Here is a 21641-nt window from a genome sequence, read left to right on the forward strand (position 1 = left end):
CAGAACTGAAGAGTTGCAAAGCCAATGGGTTCTTCAATGACTGGCAATTTATAGCGAAACCTTTTACAAAGAAAATCTACTGGCAACCTAACTTTTATGATGCTTATGTTGCTTGTCTTGATTGGCCAGGCCATAAAATCAACCCGATTTCCCCTCGTCATCCTGACAGCATACACAGCATACACATGGAGGATGTCCACTGGACCCCTGTTGGGACAGGAAGCGGAAAAACATACAAAAGGCACCTCCCGCCACCGGCTCACCAGTGTCTTCCTGTCCCTACAGGACAGTCCAAGCGGAAGCCTCCAGGTGTATGCTGGAGGCAAGGAAAAAAGAAGAAAGGAAACTCCTATGCAGCCTGCCCGCCCGTGGGGGGACGACTCTCTGGTCGGGCTGGCAGAGCTTGCGCGGGTGAGACCCTACGTGGGGACCCTCACCCGCAGGATCCCAAGGACCAGCACCACGTTCCCTGCGGGGAACCCTTCCCTAGCGCACTGCCCAGTGGGGTTGTCGCACTGGGAAGATACAGTCCGGTACCTGCAGGGCTTGGAAGCCGCCCTCCGGATCAGGCACCCGCTCTGGACGTCGGGACCCGGCTTCCAGAGATCCTCTGTCGGCAGACGGCTGAGCAGGTATGCCAGCGAGGGGGGGGGGGGGGGAGAGCGCGCGGCGCGGGCCGACGGTTGCGCTCGATCCGACATCCCCGGACATCCATGCGCCCTCCTCAGAGCCCGACGCAGAGTGTATCCCCCGGGTCCGGCGCGGCGGCATGACGTCAGCACGGCCGCGTCACGGGGGGGCAGGGCCTCGAGGGAAAAGGCGCCAAATTTGAAAATCAAAAAAAAAAAAAAAAAAAGAGGAGAAAAGCAGGTATTCCCCACATGTCTTCGGTCAGCACCTAAGTAAAGATGTCGGCCAGAGAAGACACGGAGAGCAACCCGCTGGTGAGTAAACCTCCGGGGGCTCACACCAGGGGTAAGGAAGGGATCAGGTGCTGGAAAACCCCCCCCTTTTTTTCTGCTGTCTCCGTCTCTTAGGACAGAGAAGCACAAAAGGGCAGAGAGGCCAAGAAGCGCGTGCGCAAGTGCCCAGTCTGCCTGCGGCGACTGGACGAGGGACACACCAAACCCTTATGCGCAGCCTGCACAGAGAAAGTGGTTCGTGAGGAAGGCCCCTCGGGCATATCGGACATCCGAGCTATGATCCGCGAGGAGATCGAGGCCTCTCTCTCGTCTCTTTCCGTTCCGCCCCCCACGAAAAGGGTAAGGCGGTCACGGATAGAAGAATCAGACTCGGAGGAAGGGTTCTTAGAAGATTCCCCCTCAGAATCCATACCGCCCATGGAAGACACGAGGAAGTACTTCTTCGCATCGGCGGATCTGGGGCAGCTACTAACAGCGGTCCGTCACACCATGCAGGTGGAGGAACAGACGCCGCAGCAGCCATCCCTCCAGGATACCCTGTTCCGGGGACTCATACCTCAGCCCAAACCATCATTCCCGGTCAATGATATCCTAAAACAGCTTATCTTGACCGAGTGGAAACAGGCAGAACACAAGTTTTTCCTGCCTAAGGAGTTTAAAGAGCGTATGGTCTTCACCCCGGAGGACATTGAGTTCTTGGACACCGTCCCGAAGGTGGATTTGGCGGTCGCCAGGGTCTCGAAGAAGGCTGCCCTCCCCTTTGAGGACATCTCCCAATTGCGGGACCCACTGGATTCACGAGTGGATTCGGCAATGAAGAAGGCCTGGGAGTCAGCGGCCCTCACCATGAAAACCAACATTACGGCCACGTCGGTAGCGAGATCCATGACGCTCTGGCTAGACCAACTCCAGGCCCTGGTCTCGCAAAGGGGTTCGAGGGAAGATATCTCCAACTGCCTTCCCCTCCTCCAACAGGCCACCGGCTTCCTGGCGGACGCCTCGATGGAGTCAGTAAGGTTCGGGGCCCGGTCGGCGGCACTTTCGAACACAGCCAGGAGGGCCGTCTGGGTAAAAGCCTGGACAGGGGACAATGCCTCAAAGAACAGGCTTTGCTCTTTGCCCTTCCAAGGACATCGCATCTTCGGACCTTCCCTGGACACACTCCTGGAGAAGGCCTCAGACAAAAGTCAGGGGCTACCAGCAGAGAGACCCGTCAAGCGGCCTTCCTCCTCCTACCCTCCTCCCTTTGTCCCCCCGAGAACATACAGGGGGAAGGGGAAAACCAGACGCTGGTCTTACCCCAAAGGCGGAAAGGGTGAGAATCCGCCCATCGGGATCCGGCAGGTGGGGGGCAGACTTAGGGGGTTCGCCAATAGATGGAACGAAATAACCTCCAATCCCTGGGCCCTTCGCCTGGTCTCAGAGGGCTATAGAATTGAGCTTTCCGCCCCCCCTCCCCGGAGGTTCATGGTTACCCCCTGCCAGTCACCCGCGTCGGCCCGGGCCCTCCAGTCGGGGGTACGGGACCTACTATCCCTGGGGGCCATTATCCCGGTTCCCTCAGAAGAACGGTTCAAAGGCTGCTACTCCCCCTTGTTTCTTATTAAGAAGCCTAACGGGGCCTACAGAGTTATAATCAACCTGAAATACCTGAATAAATCTATAGCATACCGAAGATTTAAAATGGAATCAGTAAGATCAGCGATCCCCCTAATCACACCAGATAGCGTCATGGCCACGGTGGACTTAAAAGACGCCTATTATCATATTCCCATACACTCAGACTCCCAACAGTTTCTTCGATTCGCCCTGGTGATAGAAGGGTCAGTCTCGCATTACCAATTCGCATGCCTGCCGTTCGGGATTTCCTCCGCACCGCGGGTATTCTCCAAACTAGTATTGGAGATGGTAGCAGCACTAAGGACGGACAAAGTACTAATTGTCCCATACCTCGACGATTTCCTGCTTATAGCAGGATCACCCTCGGAACTCCAGCACCGGGTCAACCTCACCCTCCACCTGTTCGAGTCGCTAGGTTGGATCAATAACTTCGACAAATCCAATCTTCAGCCCGAACAAAGGAAAAAGTTCCTAGGGGTTATCCTGGACTCACACCACCAGTGCTCTTCCCTCCCGCTAGAAAAGCAAAAAACGATCCAAGACGAAAGCCGGGCACTTTCGTTAGCCTCCCAAGTATCCCTTAGGAGAGGCATGAGGGTCCTCGGTCTCATAACAGCCTGTATTGGAGTAGTCCCGTGGGCCCAGTTACATGGTAGAACTCTCCAGGACTTTATCCTGAGCAACTGGGACAAATCACCAGCTTCCCTGGATCAGGAAGTCACCCTCACTCACAAAGTAAGGTCCTCCTTGGGGTGGTAGACATCTATCTCCAACCTCGCCAGGTCCACAAGTTGGGACCCGGCATCCCCAGTATCCATTTTCACCGACGCGAGCGCAACTGGCTGGGGGGGCCCACTTAGGCTGTCGCTATGTCCAGGGGGTCTGGAACCAGAAAGAGGCCACTCAATCCTCCAATTACAAGGAGCTTTGCGCGGTCTGGAGGGCCATCCGTGACCTCGAGACAGAGATCGGGGGTAGACCCATTAAGATATTTTCGGATAACATAACAACTGTGTCCCTCATTCGCCACCAGGGATCCACGCGGAACCCCCGACTACAAGACCTGGCGGCGAAAGTGCTCGGGTGGATAGAGCAGCGGATGCCTTCCGTTTCAGCGTTCCACGTAAGGGGCCCAGAGAATGCCATGGCAGACTACCTCAGCCGCAGGAGGATAGACCCTGGGGAGTGGGCACTACATCCAGAGGCATTCCAATTGATTACAGAAAGATGGGGGACTCCAAAGGTGGACTTGTTTGCCTCTCGGGAGAACAACAAGTGCCCCCGGTTCTTTTCCAGGGGGGCAGACGGGGGCTCCCTGGGAATAGACGCACTATCCCAAGCGTGGGAATGGGACCTGACATACGCCTTCCCACCTATCCCCCTGATCCCTCGGGTTCTAAAGAAGATCCAGGGGTCCGCAGGCTCCGTTATCCTGGTGGCCCCGTTCTGGCCCAAGAGACCTTGGTTCCCGCTCCTGGCCGCTCTATCAACACATGAGCCCCTACATCTGCCGTGGAGAGACGACCTCCTACAACAGGGTCCCCTGATTTGCCCAAAAGCCCGACAGTTCAGACTAGCGGCCTGGAAGCTGTGCGGGTAAAATACCTGAACCAGGGCCTATCAGGGAGGGTGACCACCACCTTATGCGAGAGTCTCAAAGAGTCCACCAGGAGGGGGCGTGGCCTGAATGCCGTTCGAGCCAGTTGCACCTTACTGAGCTCTCCCGGACTAATCTCTTCCCCAGCGACATATAAGCGACGGAGAGAGGAGAAAAACAGCCTGCCGATACCAGCAGAGACCAGGGACACAGCGGAGATGCCAAAAAGAGGAACTTCCAAACACCCGCCGCCGCATAGAGTGTCGGACTTCTTCACAGCCCGCACCGCCGGCAGGGACGGAGCTGCGCTCACAGACAGCCCCCCCGCTTCCAACCCTGACACAGAGGGAGAAGAAACGAGCTCTGCAGCTGCTGCTGCTAGCTCTGAACAAGCTACCGCTGCCGGCGTTGGGACGGAGGGAAGCACCGGAGGTACTCCACAGCGCAGACTACCGCAGGCACCCCGAGAACAACGCCAAAGGAGGGTGAGTGAAGAAATTTCCCCCCAGAGTTCAGGCGGGAAAACAGTTAAAATGGCGCCCATAGCTAAATCCCAAAGAGAGGGGAATCCCTCCCCCTCCTCAAGCCCAGAAAAGCAAAGGCCAAGAATAACTTCTCCATCCCCCTCAGCTTCTAACCTGTGCTTGTCTGAGGATCCGATGCACACCCTCCCCTCCTCAGATCAACCTGCTTCTGAACTATTTATTAAAAATATAATGGTTGCGCTGAGGAAGTCAATGCACAACGATTTTAATTTGCTGTCATCAACCGTAAATGCATCCCTCCAAGATCTGGGGGAACGTACGGAGCATATAGAAAACAAGATGGAGGAGTTAACCACTTCTCACAACAATTTGATTGACTCCCACTATTCTTTAGAAGACGAAGTTACTACCATCAAAAATAAGCTAGCGGATTTAGAAGATAGGAATAGGCGTAACAATGTAAAGTTCCGCGGAATTTCAGAAGATATTGGCCAACCCAATTTAAACAGATACATCTCACAGCTTATCAACGCCATTCTCCCAGATATACCAGAATCTGAAAGAATTATTGACAGGGTCCATAAACTTCCCAAACCAAATTTTCTCCCTGCTGAAACCCCAAGAGATGTCATTGCACGTATTCATTTCTTTCACGTAAAAGAAGCTATGATGCAGACTTCCAGAAAATTAGGCACTCTCCCAGAACCTTTTACAAAGGTCCAGATGTTCGCTGACCTATCACAAGCAACAATCCAAGCAAGGAAATCCTTCGCTCCGATCACTTCAGCCCTGCGCATGAATAAAATCCTATACAAGTGGGGTTTTCCCACGAAATTATTAATCCACAAAGAGGGTTCCCTCCATGTGATTCCATCTCCTCAAGAAGGAAATAGAATTCTAGCATCATGGAATATCTCTATACCAAAAGAAGCACAAAACGCCACAGCTGCAAGAACAAACAAAATCCCCAATTCCTGGTCCCGAGCAACAACCACTTGAAAACTAATCCCGATTGGATTGTTTATCCCTATACCTCTCAACGCTTCGTACCTGGGTAAACTTACCCAAGACTTTTCAAGTGGAAGAGATTGACTTTAGGTGAACTTTTATCCGTTCCCCCACGAGTATGCAGGCAATAATTCCTGCTTTTCACACTGTTCTGCATTTTTGTTTTGTTTTCTTACCTTATCTTTACAGGAATCAAGATTCAAGTACTGTGAATCCTCGTTTTAAAGAACATGATTCCCCTCCAGCAGTATGTATAAGCATCATTATTGTTGTTATTGTTTACACGGTCTCTTGTTGTCCTCATAGTACTACCAAGCGTCCAATTAACAGCCATGTCACTTAAAATCACTTCTCAAAATGCAAGGGGACTAAACTCACCCTTTAAAAGAGCGTCAGTCTGGCGTGATGCGAAACAATCAGGGGCTGAAGTGATATGCGTACAAGAAACGCACTTCTCCTCCTCAGCGTGCCCAAAATTCTCTAACAAAAACTTTCCTTTAATATATATGTCCTGCGCTCCCAAAAAGCAAGTAGGAGTACTGATTGCTTTTAAGTCAAATATTAACTTTACACACAAAGCGAGCCTTGTAGACCCTAAAGGCAGATATCTTGCGGTGGCCGGCACAATCAATGAATGCCCTATTACAATAGCTAATATATATGCCCCAAATAAATCACAAATTTCCTTTCTGAATAGGACAATAAAGAAAATAAAAAGAATACAAATTGGAAAGCTGGTAATCTGTGGGGACTTTAATAGCATCCCGGACAAAAATTTAGACTCGACAAACAAACGGAGGACCTCCCCCACTCTTTCTCCTTGGCTACACAAAGAGGCATTATATGACTCATTTAGATGCCTAAACACCTCATCCAAAGAATTTACCCACTTTTCCCACAGACACAACTCATTCTCACGTATTGACCTCTTCTTAGTAGATAGATGGACCCTACCACTACTCACCTCCTCAGAGATAGGTATTGCCACATGGTCAGACCATGCCCCAATAACATTGAACATAAATTTAGGCCCTCCCAAAATAAATACAAGAATATGGCGTATGAGTGTCCCTTTAATCAAAGCCCCAAAAAATAAAAACATAATAACCAAAGCCTTAGAAGAATATTTTAGTTTTAATGACAGCCCAGAGATAAGCCCCTTTACCTTATGGAATGCGCATAAAGCGGTCATCCGGGGCATTTTAATCAAACTAAATTCCCAACACAAAAGAAATAAGCAGAAACTAGTCGACGAACTCTTAAATCAAATACAGATAATTGAAAAAAGAATGCAAACATCTCCTTTAAATACAGATCAAATAGAGTTGAATGCCCTTAGAAGGAAATTACGGACTATCCTGATAGAACAACATAATAAAAACCATATGTTTATGAAAGCGAATTACTACTCTCACTATAATAAGCCATCCAAACTGATGTCAAATAAAGCAAAGCCAAAACACATCAAAGCAAAGATTCCTTTTCTAATCGAATCAAATAATTCTAAAACTAAGCTTACCCACCCACAAGATATAGCCAACGAATTCAGCTCATTCTACGCCAACCTGTATAACCTAAAGAATGATGCATCAACGCCCCAACCAAACTCGAACATCATCAATGATTTTCTACAAAAAATGTCCCTCCCCAAAATTGACCCCTCGAGCTACACTCTAGATGATCCCATCTCAAAAGAGGAAGTCATCTCTGCAATACAATTACTAAAGAACTATAAATCGCCAGGGCCAGATGGCTTTATAAACGAATATTATAAAACATATGCTCAAACACTATCTCCTTACCTTGCATCTATCTTTAATGAAGCCATGCATTCAGGAAATATGCCCCCGGAAATGCTCCAAGCAACCATTGTCACGATCCCCAAACCCGGAAAACCAACAGATACACCCGCAAATTTTAGACCCATCTCCCTCCTCAACTCTGACACAAAACTATTATCAAAAATACTAGCGCTAAGACTACTCCAAATATTACCAAATTTAATACATAGCGATCAGGTGGGTTTTGTTAAGGGCAGGCAAGCATCTGACGGCACAAGGAGGCTTATTAACCTCCTGGCTGGGGTGGGGTCGAGTCAAGCGCCTTCTCTCCTCCTTGCCCTGGATGCGGAGAAGGCGTTTGATAGACTTCATTGGGGTTTCATGTTCGCCACCCTGGAAAAATTTGGCGTGGGAGGCAGTTTTCTGAGAGCAATCAAAGCTTTATATTCCTCCCCATCCGCCAGAGTGCTGATAGATGGGACCTTGTCCAAGCCCTTCCTGATAACGAACGGCTCAAGGCAGGGCTGCCCCCTCTCGCCATTGCTGTTTATAATGGTGATGGAACCTTTAGCAGAGCTAATTAGGACCTCACTTCTCATCAGAGGCTTCCCCAGTGGAGGTAGACAACATAAGATCGGATTATATGCCGATGATGTAATCCTAACATTATCCAACCCACTAGAATCCTTAAGAGCAGCACAAAACATTATAACAGAATTTAGTAACATATCTTACTACAAGATAAACATAAATAAGTCCCAAATCTTAGGAATACATATCCCCTCCTTGCTGAAACAGGCCATCCAGTCCGAATTCAAATACACGTGGAAGACCTCAATCCCATACTTAGGGATAACTATTTCCTACCCACTAGCAGAAATGATCTCAACTAACCTGGACCCCCTGTGCCTCTCGGTTCAAGAAGAGCTAAGTTCTCTGAGTAAACTTGAGTATTCGTGGATTGGGAGAATCACGTTATATAAAATGATAATACTACCCAAACTTCTGTACATCTTCCGTACAATAGCTCTACCAATACCACACACCAAAGTGATGGAACTCCAAAAGCAACTTTCCAGATTTATATGGAATAACAAAAAACCTAGAGTCGCGCCCTCGATTTTATCTCTCAACCGTAGGCAGGGGGGCCTAGGAGTACCGGATTTATGGGCATACTGCCAGGCCATAAACCTAAACGCATCTAAGTTCTGGCTTAAAGAAACACACCCTCTCCCCTCGTGGCTTTATATTGAAAAACAATTCAACAAAAACAGAGGGCTAAATTCTCTTCTATTCGCGGCCGCATCAACGGCATCTGTCTCTCACCCTCCCCTAGATTTAAATATACAAGGCCTGTCCCCCCCAATGCTAGCTACATTACAAGCATGGAACATCTGCAACCTAAAACTAAAGGCGAGCTTAGGTGAAAAAGAAATTAAACTCCCAATCGAGACCCTTACATACTTTATCCCAGGTCTCTCAACTTCAGCTTGGTCGAGAGTAGGCATAACATATATCTCAGATTTATATTCAGAGGGGAAAATTCTTCCCTTCCAAATAATAAAAGGCAAGTACAATATCCCCTCCAACGAGCTATACACATACTATCAGATAAGATCCTGCCTGACATCATGTCATCTAGAAAAATATACACTACCTACCAAAATAATATCTCTAATCTCTGATCAAAAACAGATGAAGTCATCGCTGACAGGGAGATTTTATGGTATACTTGCAGGAGAGCTAGGCCCAAAAAAGAGAATGCACCTCTTGAGCTGGGAACTAGACCTAAGGAAAACATTTTCTACTGGTCAATGGCTAACAGCTTTTTCCTGGGCAAATAAATCTACCCTGTCTGCAGATCTACTTCAGATATACTATAAAACCTTAACCAGGTGGTACTATACACCCTCTAGACTAGCAAGATACATTCCGAACTTCGACAAAAACTGCTGGAGAGGGTGCTGCCAAACAGGCTCCTTAATCCATCTATTCTGGGACTGCACATTCATACAACCCTTTTGGAGAGGAATTTTCCAAGTAGTTCAGAGAATTTCGAGCCATCCGGTTCCTAGGTCTCCAGAACTCGCGTTACTATTACTGAACTGCAATGATATACCCCTACCCAACCGAAAGCTGGTATGCCACTTGCTGATGGTGGCAAAATTGTCCATAACTAGAAAATGGAGATCTACAACTCCTCCCACAATATCTGAAGTATTAGACATTATGACAGATCACTGCTCGTATGAGAAGATACTTGCCTTATCTGGGGACTCTATGCCCAACTTTCTTCGCACTTGGAACCCCTGGATCAGATATACGCAAAGAACCCCTTGCTAAGTAGATATCCAAAAAAATTCACACTGTTGGACAATCGTGGACATGATGTAAGAAGACCGTTTAACGTTTTTTGAGTTAACCCTGAACTGTTTTTCAAAAGTTCTCTTTCAGAAGTCTATTCGGCGTTATAAATACTGTTTTATGAAAAAAGTCAATGGAAACTGTTAGCTTTATTGTATGCTATGTACATTGTTGTGAAATTAACAACTGTCCTACACCTGGCATATGAGAAATTTGGTTCATTACCAATGTATAATTCAAAGAAAGGAATTGACTTGTAACACAACAAAATTTTGTAAAACCCAATAAAAATTTATCTGTTAAAAAAAAGAGTCCACCAGGAACATATACACCAGGGTGTGGGACACCTTCTCTAGGTGGTTGGGGCACAGCATTCACGACCTCCAACAACCAGACATTAATAAGATTCTAGAGTTCCTTCAGGACGGACTGGACATGGGCCTAAAACCTGGTACCCTTAAGGTCCAGGTGGCCGCCCTAGGAGCCTTCTTTGACTTCCCGTTAGGCGACCATAGGCTAGTCAAAAAATACCTTAAAGGAGCAGTCAGACTTCACCCCTTTATAAGAAGAACCATGCCCCCATGGGACCTGAATCTTGTTTTACAGGCCCTTTGCGCACACCCCTTCGAGCCCCTGGAGGAACTCTCAGTTAAGACCCTCTCATATAAGGTTGCCTTCCTAGTGGCCATTACATCCGCCAGGCGGATCGGGGAAATCCAAGCCCTCTCTATAAAAACCCCATATATGACCATCTTCCCGGACAAGATAGAGTTTAGGCCCGACCCCTTCTTTCAGCCGAAAGTCCTCACGGACTTTCACAGAGAGCAAAGAATAGTACTTCCCTCCTTCTGCCAGGAACCCCGGAACACTACGGAACAGAGGTTCCATAACCTAGACGTGTGACGAGCAGTTCTGAAGTACTTAGAGGTCTCACATACCTTTAGGAAATCTAATAACCTCTTCATTCAATTTCAGGGTCCACGCAGAGGAGAGGCCGCTACTAAGGACTCCCTAGCGCGGTGGGTCAGGAGGGCCGTAGAAGAGGCATACAGATCCCAAGGGATCCCACTCCCGGGCGAAGTTAGAGCCCATTCTACTAGGGCGGTCGCCTGTTCCTGGGCGGAGAGAGCCCAGGCGACAACCGACCAGATTTGCAGAGCCGCCACATGGTCAAGCACCCATACCTTTGTAAAACACTATCGTCTGGACGTGGGGGCCAGCCGGGACACGGCCTTTGGGCGGAAAGTTCTGCAAGCAGTGGTCCCTCCCTAAAGCCCTCGGTTGTTGGTATTCCTCCATGTGTATGCTGTCAGGATGACGAGGGGAAGACAGGAATTAGGTTTACCTGTTAATTCCTTTTCTGGAGTCATCCTGACAGCATAGGGGCTTTTCCCTCCCCTTCAGTTATCCTTCTCTACGTGAAGTAACGTATTGTACTATGGTTTCGGTATTAAAAATGAGTGATTAAGCAAAGCCGGGTCACTGTAGTTATTTGGTACACACTGGTGAGCCGGTGGCGGGAGGTGCCTTTTGTATGTTTTTCCGCTTCCTGTCCCAACAGGGGTCCAGTGGACATCCTCCATGTGTATACTGTGTATGCTGTCAGGATGACTCCAGAAAAGGAATTAACAGGTAAACCTAATTCCTGTCTTTCACAAAATGAAAACGGTTAAGTCCGAACAGATGTTTGGTGAAAATTGTTGGAAAATAAAATTTTTCCATAATGTCTACTGTAGGGGCCAAAGTGCAACCAATCAGCAGCTAGGATACCTTGCGAATATCACCTAATGTGTCCCCCATCTTGCATATAGGCAGCAGTTTCATTGGATGCCAGCATCACATGACCTAGTCGTATAGAACATAGGCACAGTGTAACCCGCGCCCATTTTACAACTGAGCACAGGATAGAAAAACTGCATCACGTTTATATGTGTAACTAACACGTGGTCTGTTAATAGGGACGGATATTCTGCAGAAGATATATTGCTGCTGGTGTGAAAGCTTGTATACCGGGTTATATTGGAGAGAGTAGAGAAAGGAGGCGTAACACATTTATGTGCCTAGACGAAATGCGGTCTGTACATTAGGAGAGGATATAGATGGATATATAGATAAAGATATATAGAGCAGCGAAACAGACAAAATACGCTTTGGCATACAGTATATTGCAATTCTCTCCAGTCCGGCCACTACAAATATCTGCCTTATGCTGCTAGCAGTGGCGTTTGGGGAATTCAGTTATGCTGCGCCAAACAGGAACTGCTCAAACACACAGGCCTTTTCTTCTCACATATCATGGTGCACATGGATTGCGGCTTATTTAGTTAGTGGTGGTGTTTTTTTTTTTTTTGGCTAATAGAAGACCAAAAGAAAACCAAATGGTGAAACAGCAAATACACAAAATGCATGTAAGCAGGCTCGGACATTCTTCAGTCGTGATTTCTGCTACTATGAATTATTTGCAGATTTTGGAAGAATCAAAATCAATATACTCACATTGATGCCATTCACCACTTAATATGCAATTCAAATACATTTGTGGGAGCCCAGCCTAAGGGACGTGGTGCTGCTTTCCCTCTCCTGCTTCCGCCATGTTTTCTTCTCCTACTCAACCCTGCCACCCTATGAAAAATATATCAATATGGAGTAACATCTCACATGTTTCTACAAGGAGCACATTCTGCCCTCAAGGTACTGTTTCTGCTGGTGGTGGTGGAATTGCTTCTGCTCTCCTTCTGCTTCTGTCATGTTTCCTCATCCTCCTTTTCCCAAAAGGAAAATTTTCTGAAGCGCAAGAAACATCTGTAGCTCTACAGATTTTCCTTGGAGAAGGTCCATGCTTGGTTATTCTGCTCACCTGGTAGAATTTGTCCTTTGCAAGCTTTAATGACATTGCTTTTGACAACAAGCACTGATATCTTGTGTAGTGACATTTTTGATCTAGGAGACTTTGTGGGCCTTTTGTTTTCAGTGACACCCTTGCTCTATGATAGACCCCTACACTGTACACTATTTTGACACCTTTTTGAGAGAAGCAAACTGTTCCCCAGATGTGTGGCTGTATTTTATGGGGCTTTGGCTCCATTGGGAACCTTCTAGAAGGCAAATTTGTGAAATCAATTTTTACTCCCATTAACCTTTATTGGCCAATCAGAATCGGCTGGCCCAATTCACGATAATTTTAATGAAATTGGCCCGACTCATGGATGTAAAGTAAAATAATTGCAAATTTTTTTGCTTTTTAAACTTGGATTATTAAATATAAGTACAAAAATTGCTAATCAAATGGCAATGGGTTAAAATATGTGAAAGTTGATTTAACCTTAAAAACAAGACAATGAAGATTACTTGAAAGAAACAAACTAACTTTGAATTTTTTGCAGATCAATCATTGCATCTATGCATTATTGATTTATTCCAGATTACTACAGAAGGCAGATGAAGTCTCTGTATTTTTTATGGGCGTAGCTAAAAGCTTGTGGCTCTGCAAAAGTTCAGCTGTTGCAGAGAATGCTGTCCTGTGTGAAAGGTCTGTTGTGGTTCCGCCCCTCCCCATCACAGAGAATGCCCCTTGTAGTCCCCCTCCTTAAAGGTTGCCTCTCATTCTCTCTCCTACCCCATCAGTCATGGTTCTCCAGCTGCCTTGTCATACAGAATGCTACTTTTGTTCCCCCATCATGCAAGTTGCCCCTTGTAGTTCACACTCTGCCCCGTCGCACATCATGGCCCTTTCAAGTTCTCCCTCTGCCCACTGTCACACAACATGCCCCTTGCAGTTTTTCCTCTGTCCTGATGCAGCTTATAGGTCTTTCTGCTCCCATCACACAAGATATCCCTTATGGTTCTCTTTGACCCCTGTCACAATTATACCCATTGCCGTTTATAGTTCTCCCTCTGCCCCCGTCACACATGATGCCCCTTATAGGTGAGCCTTTCTCTGCCCCCGTCACATATGATGCCCCTTATAGGTGAGCCTTTCTCTGCCCCCATCACACATGATGCCACTTCGTTTCTCCCTCTGCCCCTCTGTGATATAAGATGCAGCTTGCCTACCTGACTGCAGTGTGGGCATGTAGCAGCTTCTCCTGCACCGTGATTGATAGTCAGAACTTCCTCTCCGGCTCACTCTTCTCCCCTCTGATGTGGTTTATTTCACTCAGAATATTGGAGGGGAGGGGACAGGGCTGGCGAAAGTTCTGACTATCAATTCCCGTGCAGGAAAAGCTGCTCAGTGCCTCCACAGCATGGAGGACCTAAGAGGAGCGTTTAACAGTGCAGCCAGGCAACCTTGGTATATAGCAAAGAGGGCCTCTAGCCCCCCCCCCCCTATTTTAGGAGCCCGGTTGCAATTGTGATCTCTGTGACTCCTATAGCTAGGCCAGTGGAATTTTTCATATACGCCACAACTTTCTTCTGCCAGTGTAAGGTCAAATAACTGACAGACCCTTCAATTCCATATGGCGCCATCAATAGTCACCGATTGGTCAATGTATGACTCGCCATCCCTTTCTGTTCACAAAACCAGACACAGAGCTGCAAGTTATGTCTATTTATCCTAGATCCTAGAGTAGTTTAATGTTGAATGTACATCTGATTATCTATCTTGAGGATGGGTTATTGTTTATAGCAGTCTTTTATTGAACATTTACGGTTTTGTGCAGGTGCCATTTTTATTGAAAAAATGTGTAATTTACTTAAAATGAGTGTGCAGCTGTTATACTGTGTCATTATAGCAAGCTGTAATTAGTCCTTTTGAGAGCTTAACAAAATCCTTTGATTACAAGTAACGGATACCTATCATGTATTATGTCGCCTTTTGTGAAACTGTGTCCTTAAAGTGTAGGTTCATCACTTAAGCTGGTGTCCAAGAGCACAGATTTTATACAATTAAAACTTATTAACCAGTTCTAGTCTTGATGAAAGACAGACCTATAACTGCACTGTGTGAGCGTAACCTTAAAGGGGTTATCGCATCAAAATAAGTTATACCCTATCCACAGGCTAAGGGAATAACTTACTGATCAGTGGGGGTCCGACTGCTGGAACTACCACTGATCCTGAGAACGGGTGTCCACCGCATCCTTGAATGAATGGAGAGCCATTCACACATGCACACTACAGCTGTGTTACTTTCATTGGGACTACCAAAGATGGTCTGGTGCAAGTGCTCTATCATCTCTGGCAGTCCTATTGGCAGGAATGGCAGCGCCCATGTGGATAAAGCATAACTTATTTTTATGGGACAGCTCCTTTTTTCAAGCAATTCTTCTTTATACTAATGCATGTATCCACAATATTGAATTTTATAATTTTTCAGTGTAAAACCCCCTTTGCTCCCATGAGAAATTAACTACTGCTACAAGTATTTTCTCCATCTTGCTTTGGTATAAACGAGCCAAGCGCATGTACATATGGAGATGTGGAGTGATATCTGTTGGCTGAAAGAGTTTGGTGGACTGCTATTTAATATGTGACCTACTTTATGGGTAGAGTCCCACACTGTGGTAAACCACATGAGTTTGAAACGCCCATATACCTGTAATGGGCAGTGGCCTTAAGAGTTTGCCGATGAATGAGGAGTATTCCTGGAAAAATCTTTTGCCTGTCAGACATAGTGGTTGGCTGAGATTTTGGCCGAATTGTGATAACCGGAGTGTGAGACTCTACTCTAATGCCCCTTTTTAGACAAGCCAATTCCCATGTTTGAATGAGCGAGTGATGTCACCCAGGGGCGTAACTATAGGGGATGCAGAGGATGCACTTTGTACCCGTGCCTAGGGGCCTTAGTGGGCCCATAAGGCGTCTCTTCTCCATATAGGGAGCAGTACTATAAATAAAGCAATATAGTTGTGGGCCGTGTTACAGGTTTTTCACTGGCGCCCAGGAGCTTCAACTTACGCCTCTGACTTCACCGCAAACTCATTCACACTTGTTCAAACTGTTAAGCCAGTAAGATCATCGTTGCGAATCGTTCACTTCATGTTCAGTGCTCCACATTCCTAGGTGAAACACTGATTGGGACTGTTTAAGCGCAACAAGTAGTGAACGATCTGACAATGATTTTTAGTGCGACTGAAATTGAACAGTGAATGAAAAGTGCACGGTTCTCATTCGTCGTTCGGTTGTTGGCTCACATTCAAATCTTAACGATTATCCTTCACTTTTGCTTGTTTTGACGATTTTTTTGAACAATATTCCTTAAGTCTAAATGCAGCATAAGAATGAGCCTGTTCAATTTCATAATAGTCTATAGCCCTGTCGTTGTTGGACCCTCTCGTGTCTGATTCCAAATTGGTAGTATAATAAGTGGCTTTAACGGAGAGGAGCAAAGGCAGACTCCAGTCTCTTGTGGTATCAGATGATTCTCTAATATATTCATAGTAACAAGTTGCTTATATAGATAAAATGACATAACAGCAGAGATATACACCCATTAGAAGGTATTCGGGATATGTTCTTGCTTCTAATGATTAACATACACTACCGTTCAAAAGTTTGGGGTCACCCAAACAATTTTGTGTTTTCCATGAAAAGTCACACTTATTCACCACCATGCGTTGTGAAATGAATAGAAAATAGAGTCAAGACATTGACAAGGTTAGAAATAATGATTTGTATTTGAAATAACATTGTTTTTACATCAAACTTTGCTTTCGTCAAAGAATCCTCCTTTTGCAGCAATTACAGCATTGCACACCTTTGACATTCTAGCTGTTAATTTGTTGCGGTAAGCTTGTGAAATTGCACCCCACGCTTCTAGAAGCATCTCCCACAAGTTGGATTGGTTGGATGGGCACTTCTGGCGTACCATACGGTCAAGCTGCTCCCACAACAGCTCAATGGGGTTCAGATCTGGTGACTGCGCTGGCCACTCCATTACCGATAGAATACCAGCTGCCTGCTTCTGCTGTAAATAGTTCTTGCACAATTTGGAGGTGTGTTTAGGGTCATTGTCCTGTTGTAGGATGAAATTGGTTCCAATCAAGCGCTGTCCACTGGGTATGGCATGGCGTTGCAAAATGGAGTGATAGCCTTCCTTATTCAGAATCCCTTTTACCCTGTACAAATCTCCCACCTTACCAGCACCAAAGCAACCCCAGACCATCACATTACCTCCACCATGCTTAACAGATGGCATCAGGCATTCTTCCAGCATCTTTTCATTTGTTCTGCGTCTCACAAACTTTCTTCTTTGTGATCCAAACACCTCAAACTTGGATTCATCCGTCCACAACACTTTTTTCCAGTCTTCCTCTGTCCAATGTCTGTGTTCTTTTTCCCATCTTAATCTTTTTCTTTTATTGGCCAGTTTCAGATATGGCTTTTTCTTTGCCACTCTGCCCTGAAGCCCAAAATCCCGCAGCCGCCTCTTCACTGTAGATGTTGACACAGGTGTTTTGCGGGTACTATTTAATGAAGAAGCCAGTTGGGTACCTGTGAGGTGTCTGCTTCTCAAACTAGAGACTCTAATGTGCTTATCTTCTTGCTTAGTTGTGCAACGCGGCCTCCCACTTCTTTTTCTACTATGGTTAGAGCCTGTTTGTGCTGTCCTCTGAAGGGAGTAGTACACACCGTTGTAGGAAATCTTCAATTTCTTAGCAATTTCTCGCATGGAATAGCCTTCATTTCTAAGAGCAAGAATAGACTGTCGAGTTTCAGATGAAAGTTCTCTTTTTCTGGCCATTTTGAGCGTTTAATTGACCCCACAAATGTGATGCTCTAGAAACTCAATCTGCTCACAGGAAGGTCAGTTTTGTAGCTTCTGTAACGAGCTAGACTGTTTTCAGATGTGTGAACATGATTGCACAAGGGTTTTCTAATCATCAATTAGCCTTCTGAGCCAATGAGCAAACACATTGTACCATTTGAACACTGGAGTGATAGTTGCTGGAAATGGGCCTCTATTCACCTTTGTAGATTTAGCACAAAAAAACAGGCATTTGCAGCTAGAATAGTCATTTACCACATTAGCAATGTATAGAGTGCATTTGTTTAAAGTTAGGACTAGTTTAAAGTTATCTTCATTGAAAAGTACAGTGCTTTTCCTTCAAACATAAGGACATTTCAATGTGACCCCAAACTTTTGAACGGTAGTGTATGTTTACACCTTAAGCTGTGTGTTACTACTCAGGCATGTGACATCTAAGAAATTGATCTGAAACAGAAAAAACTAAACGTAAAACTTAAAGGGGTTTTTCAGAGAGAATACTACTCAGAATAGGTCATCAATAGTTGATCGGCTAGGGTCCATCACTTGGGAATATGGAATATTCAGAGTTTGCCTTTTTATAGGATTCATCTTCTGTATCTTATTGTGATAATAAAACTCACCTGAAATGGGGCAGACAAATTGCACAAGATAACTCTAGTGTTATGTTAAAGGCAATCTGTCACCACTGTGTTGCCCTTTCTGAGGGCAATATAAGGTAGGGGCAGGCATGCCGATGCCACAGTATGTCTCTTATGTATCTATGAAGCTGAAACTTACATGTTATCAATAGCAGCACACACAGAGAACTACAGAAAGTAGTCCTGGATATTCATGAGCTGCAGGCTAGCCCGGCTACCTCACCCTACCCTCCAGCCACTGACTGACCGTTATCTAATCAGTGACTGGAAGGAGAGACTGTGACTGTGTGGGGCTAGCCTTGTAGCTCATGAATATGCAGGACTACTTTCTGACAAACCGCTTCACAGATATATAAGACTGACATATCGCTGCAGTCAGCATGCCTGCCCGTACCTTCCCTCAGAGGAGAGCATAAAGGTGGTAAGATTAGGTTTAAAGGCACAAAATATTCTACATTTGATAAGCCGGGCATCAAACCTGCATGATAAATAGGAGTAATTCCAGCACTTTGTGCGATCGTATACACGTCTAGCAGATGTACTTTAAATCACTCTCACATTACAAACTGTCAATGTGATCTACATTCTAAAATAAGAGACTATGTCAGACGCTGTACATCCAGGATGGCATCGGGAAATGAATCATTGTTTTAATATGTTTTTGTTTTGTTTGAAAAGTGAGAAACAGGATGTCAGAAAATGCTTCACTGATGGTTATTTACATGTTACTTGGATAAAGACTTGCAGCAAATTATTCTTGGGTGATAAGTTACAAATCAAGGCACAATTGTGTGGAACAACTACAACTTCAAATGCATCTTCATCCACTCTGGGTGTCAAAGTGCCTTGTCACAGGCTCTAAGATGCTGTAAGGGTAAATGCTATGGACCCCATTGGCCGGTTTGAACCAGATTTGCTGAGCCATTCAGCCACTGGAATTCCCCTTTCCTTCTCCTCGAATTGAGCAGGAAAACGGACTCCCCAACGCAGGTGTTAAACCACCCTATGACATGGAAAAGGGATCTGGACGTAATTCAGTGCACATTTTCTCCATCTTATTTAAAGGTGTTGTCAGGGGCACCAATATTGATGTTCTCTCCTTAAGCCCCCACGATCAACTATCTGAAGAGGCTGTGGCAATCAGGTGATCGCTGCTACCTCTTGACCGCATACCGGGCACAGCAGCGAACTTTGATACTGAGTATAGGCCATCAACAGGGGCATACCTAAAGGCTCAGGGGCCCGGGTGCAAAAGTTCAGCTCGGGGCCCCCCTTGGGCCTTCACCCCACACTTTCCCGTACCCATACCCATATCGTGCTGCATACATGATCTGCCCCTTGGTGTAATCTTTCCAAACATGACGCATTTCCTGAACATGAAAATTTGTTTGTAGCCCCGCAGGCTACTCTCACACACACCTCTTTTTACCACTATTAGCACACCGCCCCAAGTGCCGTACTAGCCGCGGTACAACACTCCCATAGAGTTTAATAAGCTTACTCAAATCTGCGCTCGAACATGGTGTTTCTAACGCTGTGATTTTCGAGAGCTGTCTGTTCAGTTCCTGCGTTTTCGTGGTTTTTAACACAGGGCATCACCCATCACAATGATGGGGTGCATTTAAAAGCGCTGTCAGACGCTGTAACCTATGTTCGAAAAGGCTGCTTGAAATTCCGGTAAAAATGCCACAATTTCGAGCTGCGTTTTCTGAACACATGTGTGGGAGCAGCCTCAGGGGGGTCATGTTTATGTTGTACTTTAGAACCACAATTAAGACACATAAAAAACCTGCATGCAGTATTTAAAGACCGCGTACGGTATTAGGGTGACTACCCACTACAGTTTTTTTTCACGGTGAAATTCGCAGCGGTTTTTTTTTTTCTGCAGGGGTCTATGGAACTTGTAATGTTAAAATCACGATCGCGCAAAATCGCGATTTCGCGGTAAATTGCGATTTTAACATTACAAGTCCCATAGACCCCTACAGAAAAAAAAAACCGCTGCGAATTTCACCGTGAAAAAAAACTGTAGTGGGTAGTCACCCTAAAGGAGCTGCAGGCACTATTAACAGCATGCGGTTTTGATGCGTTTTTTAATTGTGTGTAAGGCCTCATGTCCACGGGGAAAATCAGGCCCGCTACGGATTCTCCATGGAGAATCCGTAGCGGGTCCCTCCTGCCCTGCGGACATGAGCGCTTAAGATAAGAACTAACTTACCCGCAGCGGACCGGGCAGATCTTCTCTTCTTCACGGCCGGATCTTCTTTCTTCGGCCGGCGGATGTACTCTACACGCCAGCTGCGTGCCGCGCGCATGCGCCGTGCACATCCGCCCGGCCGAAGAAAGAAGATCCGGCCGTGAAGAAGAGAAGAACTGCCCGGTCCGCTGCAGGTAAGTTATTCTTATTTTAGGTCTCCGGCCGGACGGCTTCCATACGCTTTAATAGAAGCCTGCGGGAGACCCGCACAAAAATGGAGCATGTCATGTTTTTTTTCATGCTCCATTTTTTAAAAATTTCCTTTTATTGACCATCCGCGGGTATTTATCTACCCGCGGGTGGTCAATGCCTCCCTATGGGATGCGGATCCGCATGCGGGTGATCTGCTGCGGATTTTAAATCCTATTTTGCTCGTGGACATGAGGCCTAAGTGTCAAAATAAATGCAGTAAATCCAGGAGATGTATAACTTATACGAGAGAGAGACAGACGGACAGACCGACAGATAGGAGATAGAGAGATAGATAGATATAGATAAAGGAGGTAGATAGATAGATGGATAGATAGATAGGGGGGGAGAGAGAGATAGATGGAGAGAGAGATGGGGGGGGAGAGAGAGATGGGGGGGGAGAGAGAGATAGGGGGGGGGAGAGAGATAGGGGGGGGGAGAGAGATAGGGGGGGGAGAGAGATAGGGGGGGGGGAGAGAGATGGGGGGGGGAGAGAGAGATAGGGGGGGGGAGAGAGATGGGGGGGGAGAGAGAGATAGGGGGGGGAGAGAGAGATAGGGGGGGGAGAGATAGGGGGGGGAGAGAGATAGGGGGGGAGAGATAGGGGGGGGAGAGATAGGGGGGGAGAGATAGGGGGGGGAGAGAGAGATAGGGGGGGAGAGAGAGATAGGGGGGGAGAGAGAGATAGGGGGGGAGAGAGAGATAGGGGGGGAGAGAGAGAGATAGGGGGGAGAGAGAGAGATAGGGGGGGAGAGAGAGAGATAGGGGGGGAGAGAGAGATAGGGGGGGAGAGAGAGAGATAGGGGGAGAGAGAGAGATAGGGGAGAGAGTAGATAGGGGGAGAGAGAGAGAGATAGGGGGAGAGAGAGATAGGGGGAGAGAGAGAGATAGGGGAGAGAGAGAGATAGGGGAGAGAGAGAGTGAGAGATAGGGGAGAGAGAGAGAGAGAGATAGGGGAGAGAGAGAGAGAGATAGGGGTGAGAGAGAGAGAGATAGGGGGAGAGAGAGAGAGAGATAAGGGGAGAGAGAGAGAGAGATAGGGGGAGAGAGGGGGAGAGAGAGAGAGAA

General features: G+C 46.5%; 2 protein-coding genes across 9 annotated transcripts in view; both read left to right on the forward strand.

Moving 5' to 3' along the window:
• The window catches only part of CSGALNACT1 (chondroitin sulfate N-acetylgalactosaminyltransferase 1), a 457921-nt gene that overhangs the window by 288637 nt on the left and 147643 nt on the right, over positions 1 to 21641 (forward strand). The gene's annotated exons all lie outside the window — the stretch shown is intronic.
• On the forward strand, positions 847 to 11251 carry LOC136573028 (uncharacterized). The gene is made up of 2 exons (XM_066574132.1): positions 847 to 3666; positions 10754 to 11251. Exon 1 carries the CDS (start codon positions 1200 to 1202, stop codon positions 3300 to 3302), a length of 2103 nt encoding a protein of 700 aa, XP_066430229.1. The 5' UTR covers positions 847 to 1199; the 3' UTR covers positions 3303 to 3666; positions 10754 to 11251.

This window comes from Eleutherodactylus coqui, chromosome 7, assembly GCF_035609145.1.
Source record: "Eleutherodactylus coqui strain aEleCoq1 chromosome 7, aEleCoq1.hap1, whole genome shotgun sequence".
NCBI classification, from domain to species: Eukaryota; Metazoa; Chordata; class Amphibia; order Anura; family Eleutherodactylidae; genus Eleutherodactylus; species Eleutherodactylus coqui.

Coding starts and splice junctions, on each gene's coding strand:
- LOC136573028 (XM_066574132.1), top strand. CDS start 1,200: ATGATCCGCGAGGAGATCGAGGCCTCTCTCTCGTCTCTTTCCGTTCCG.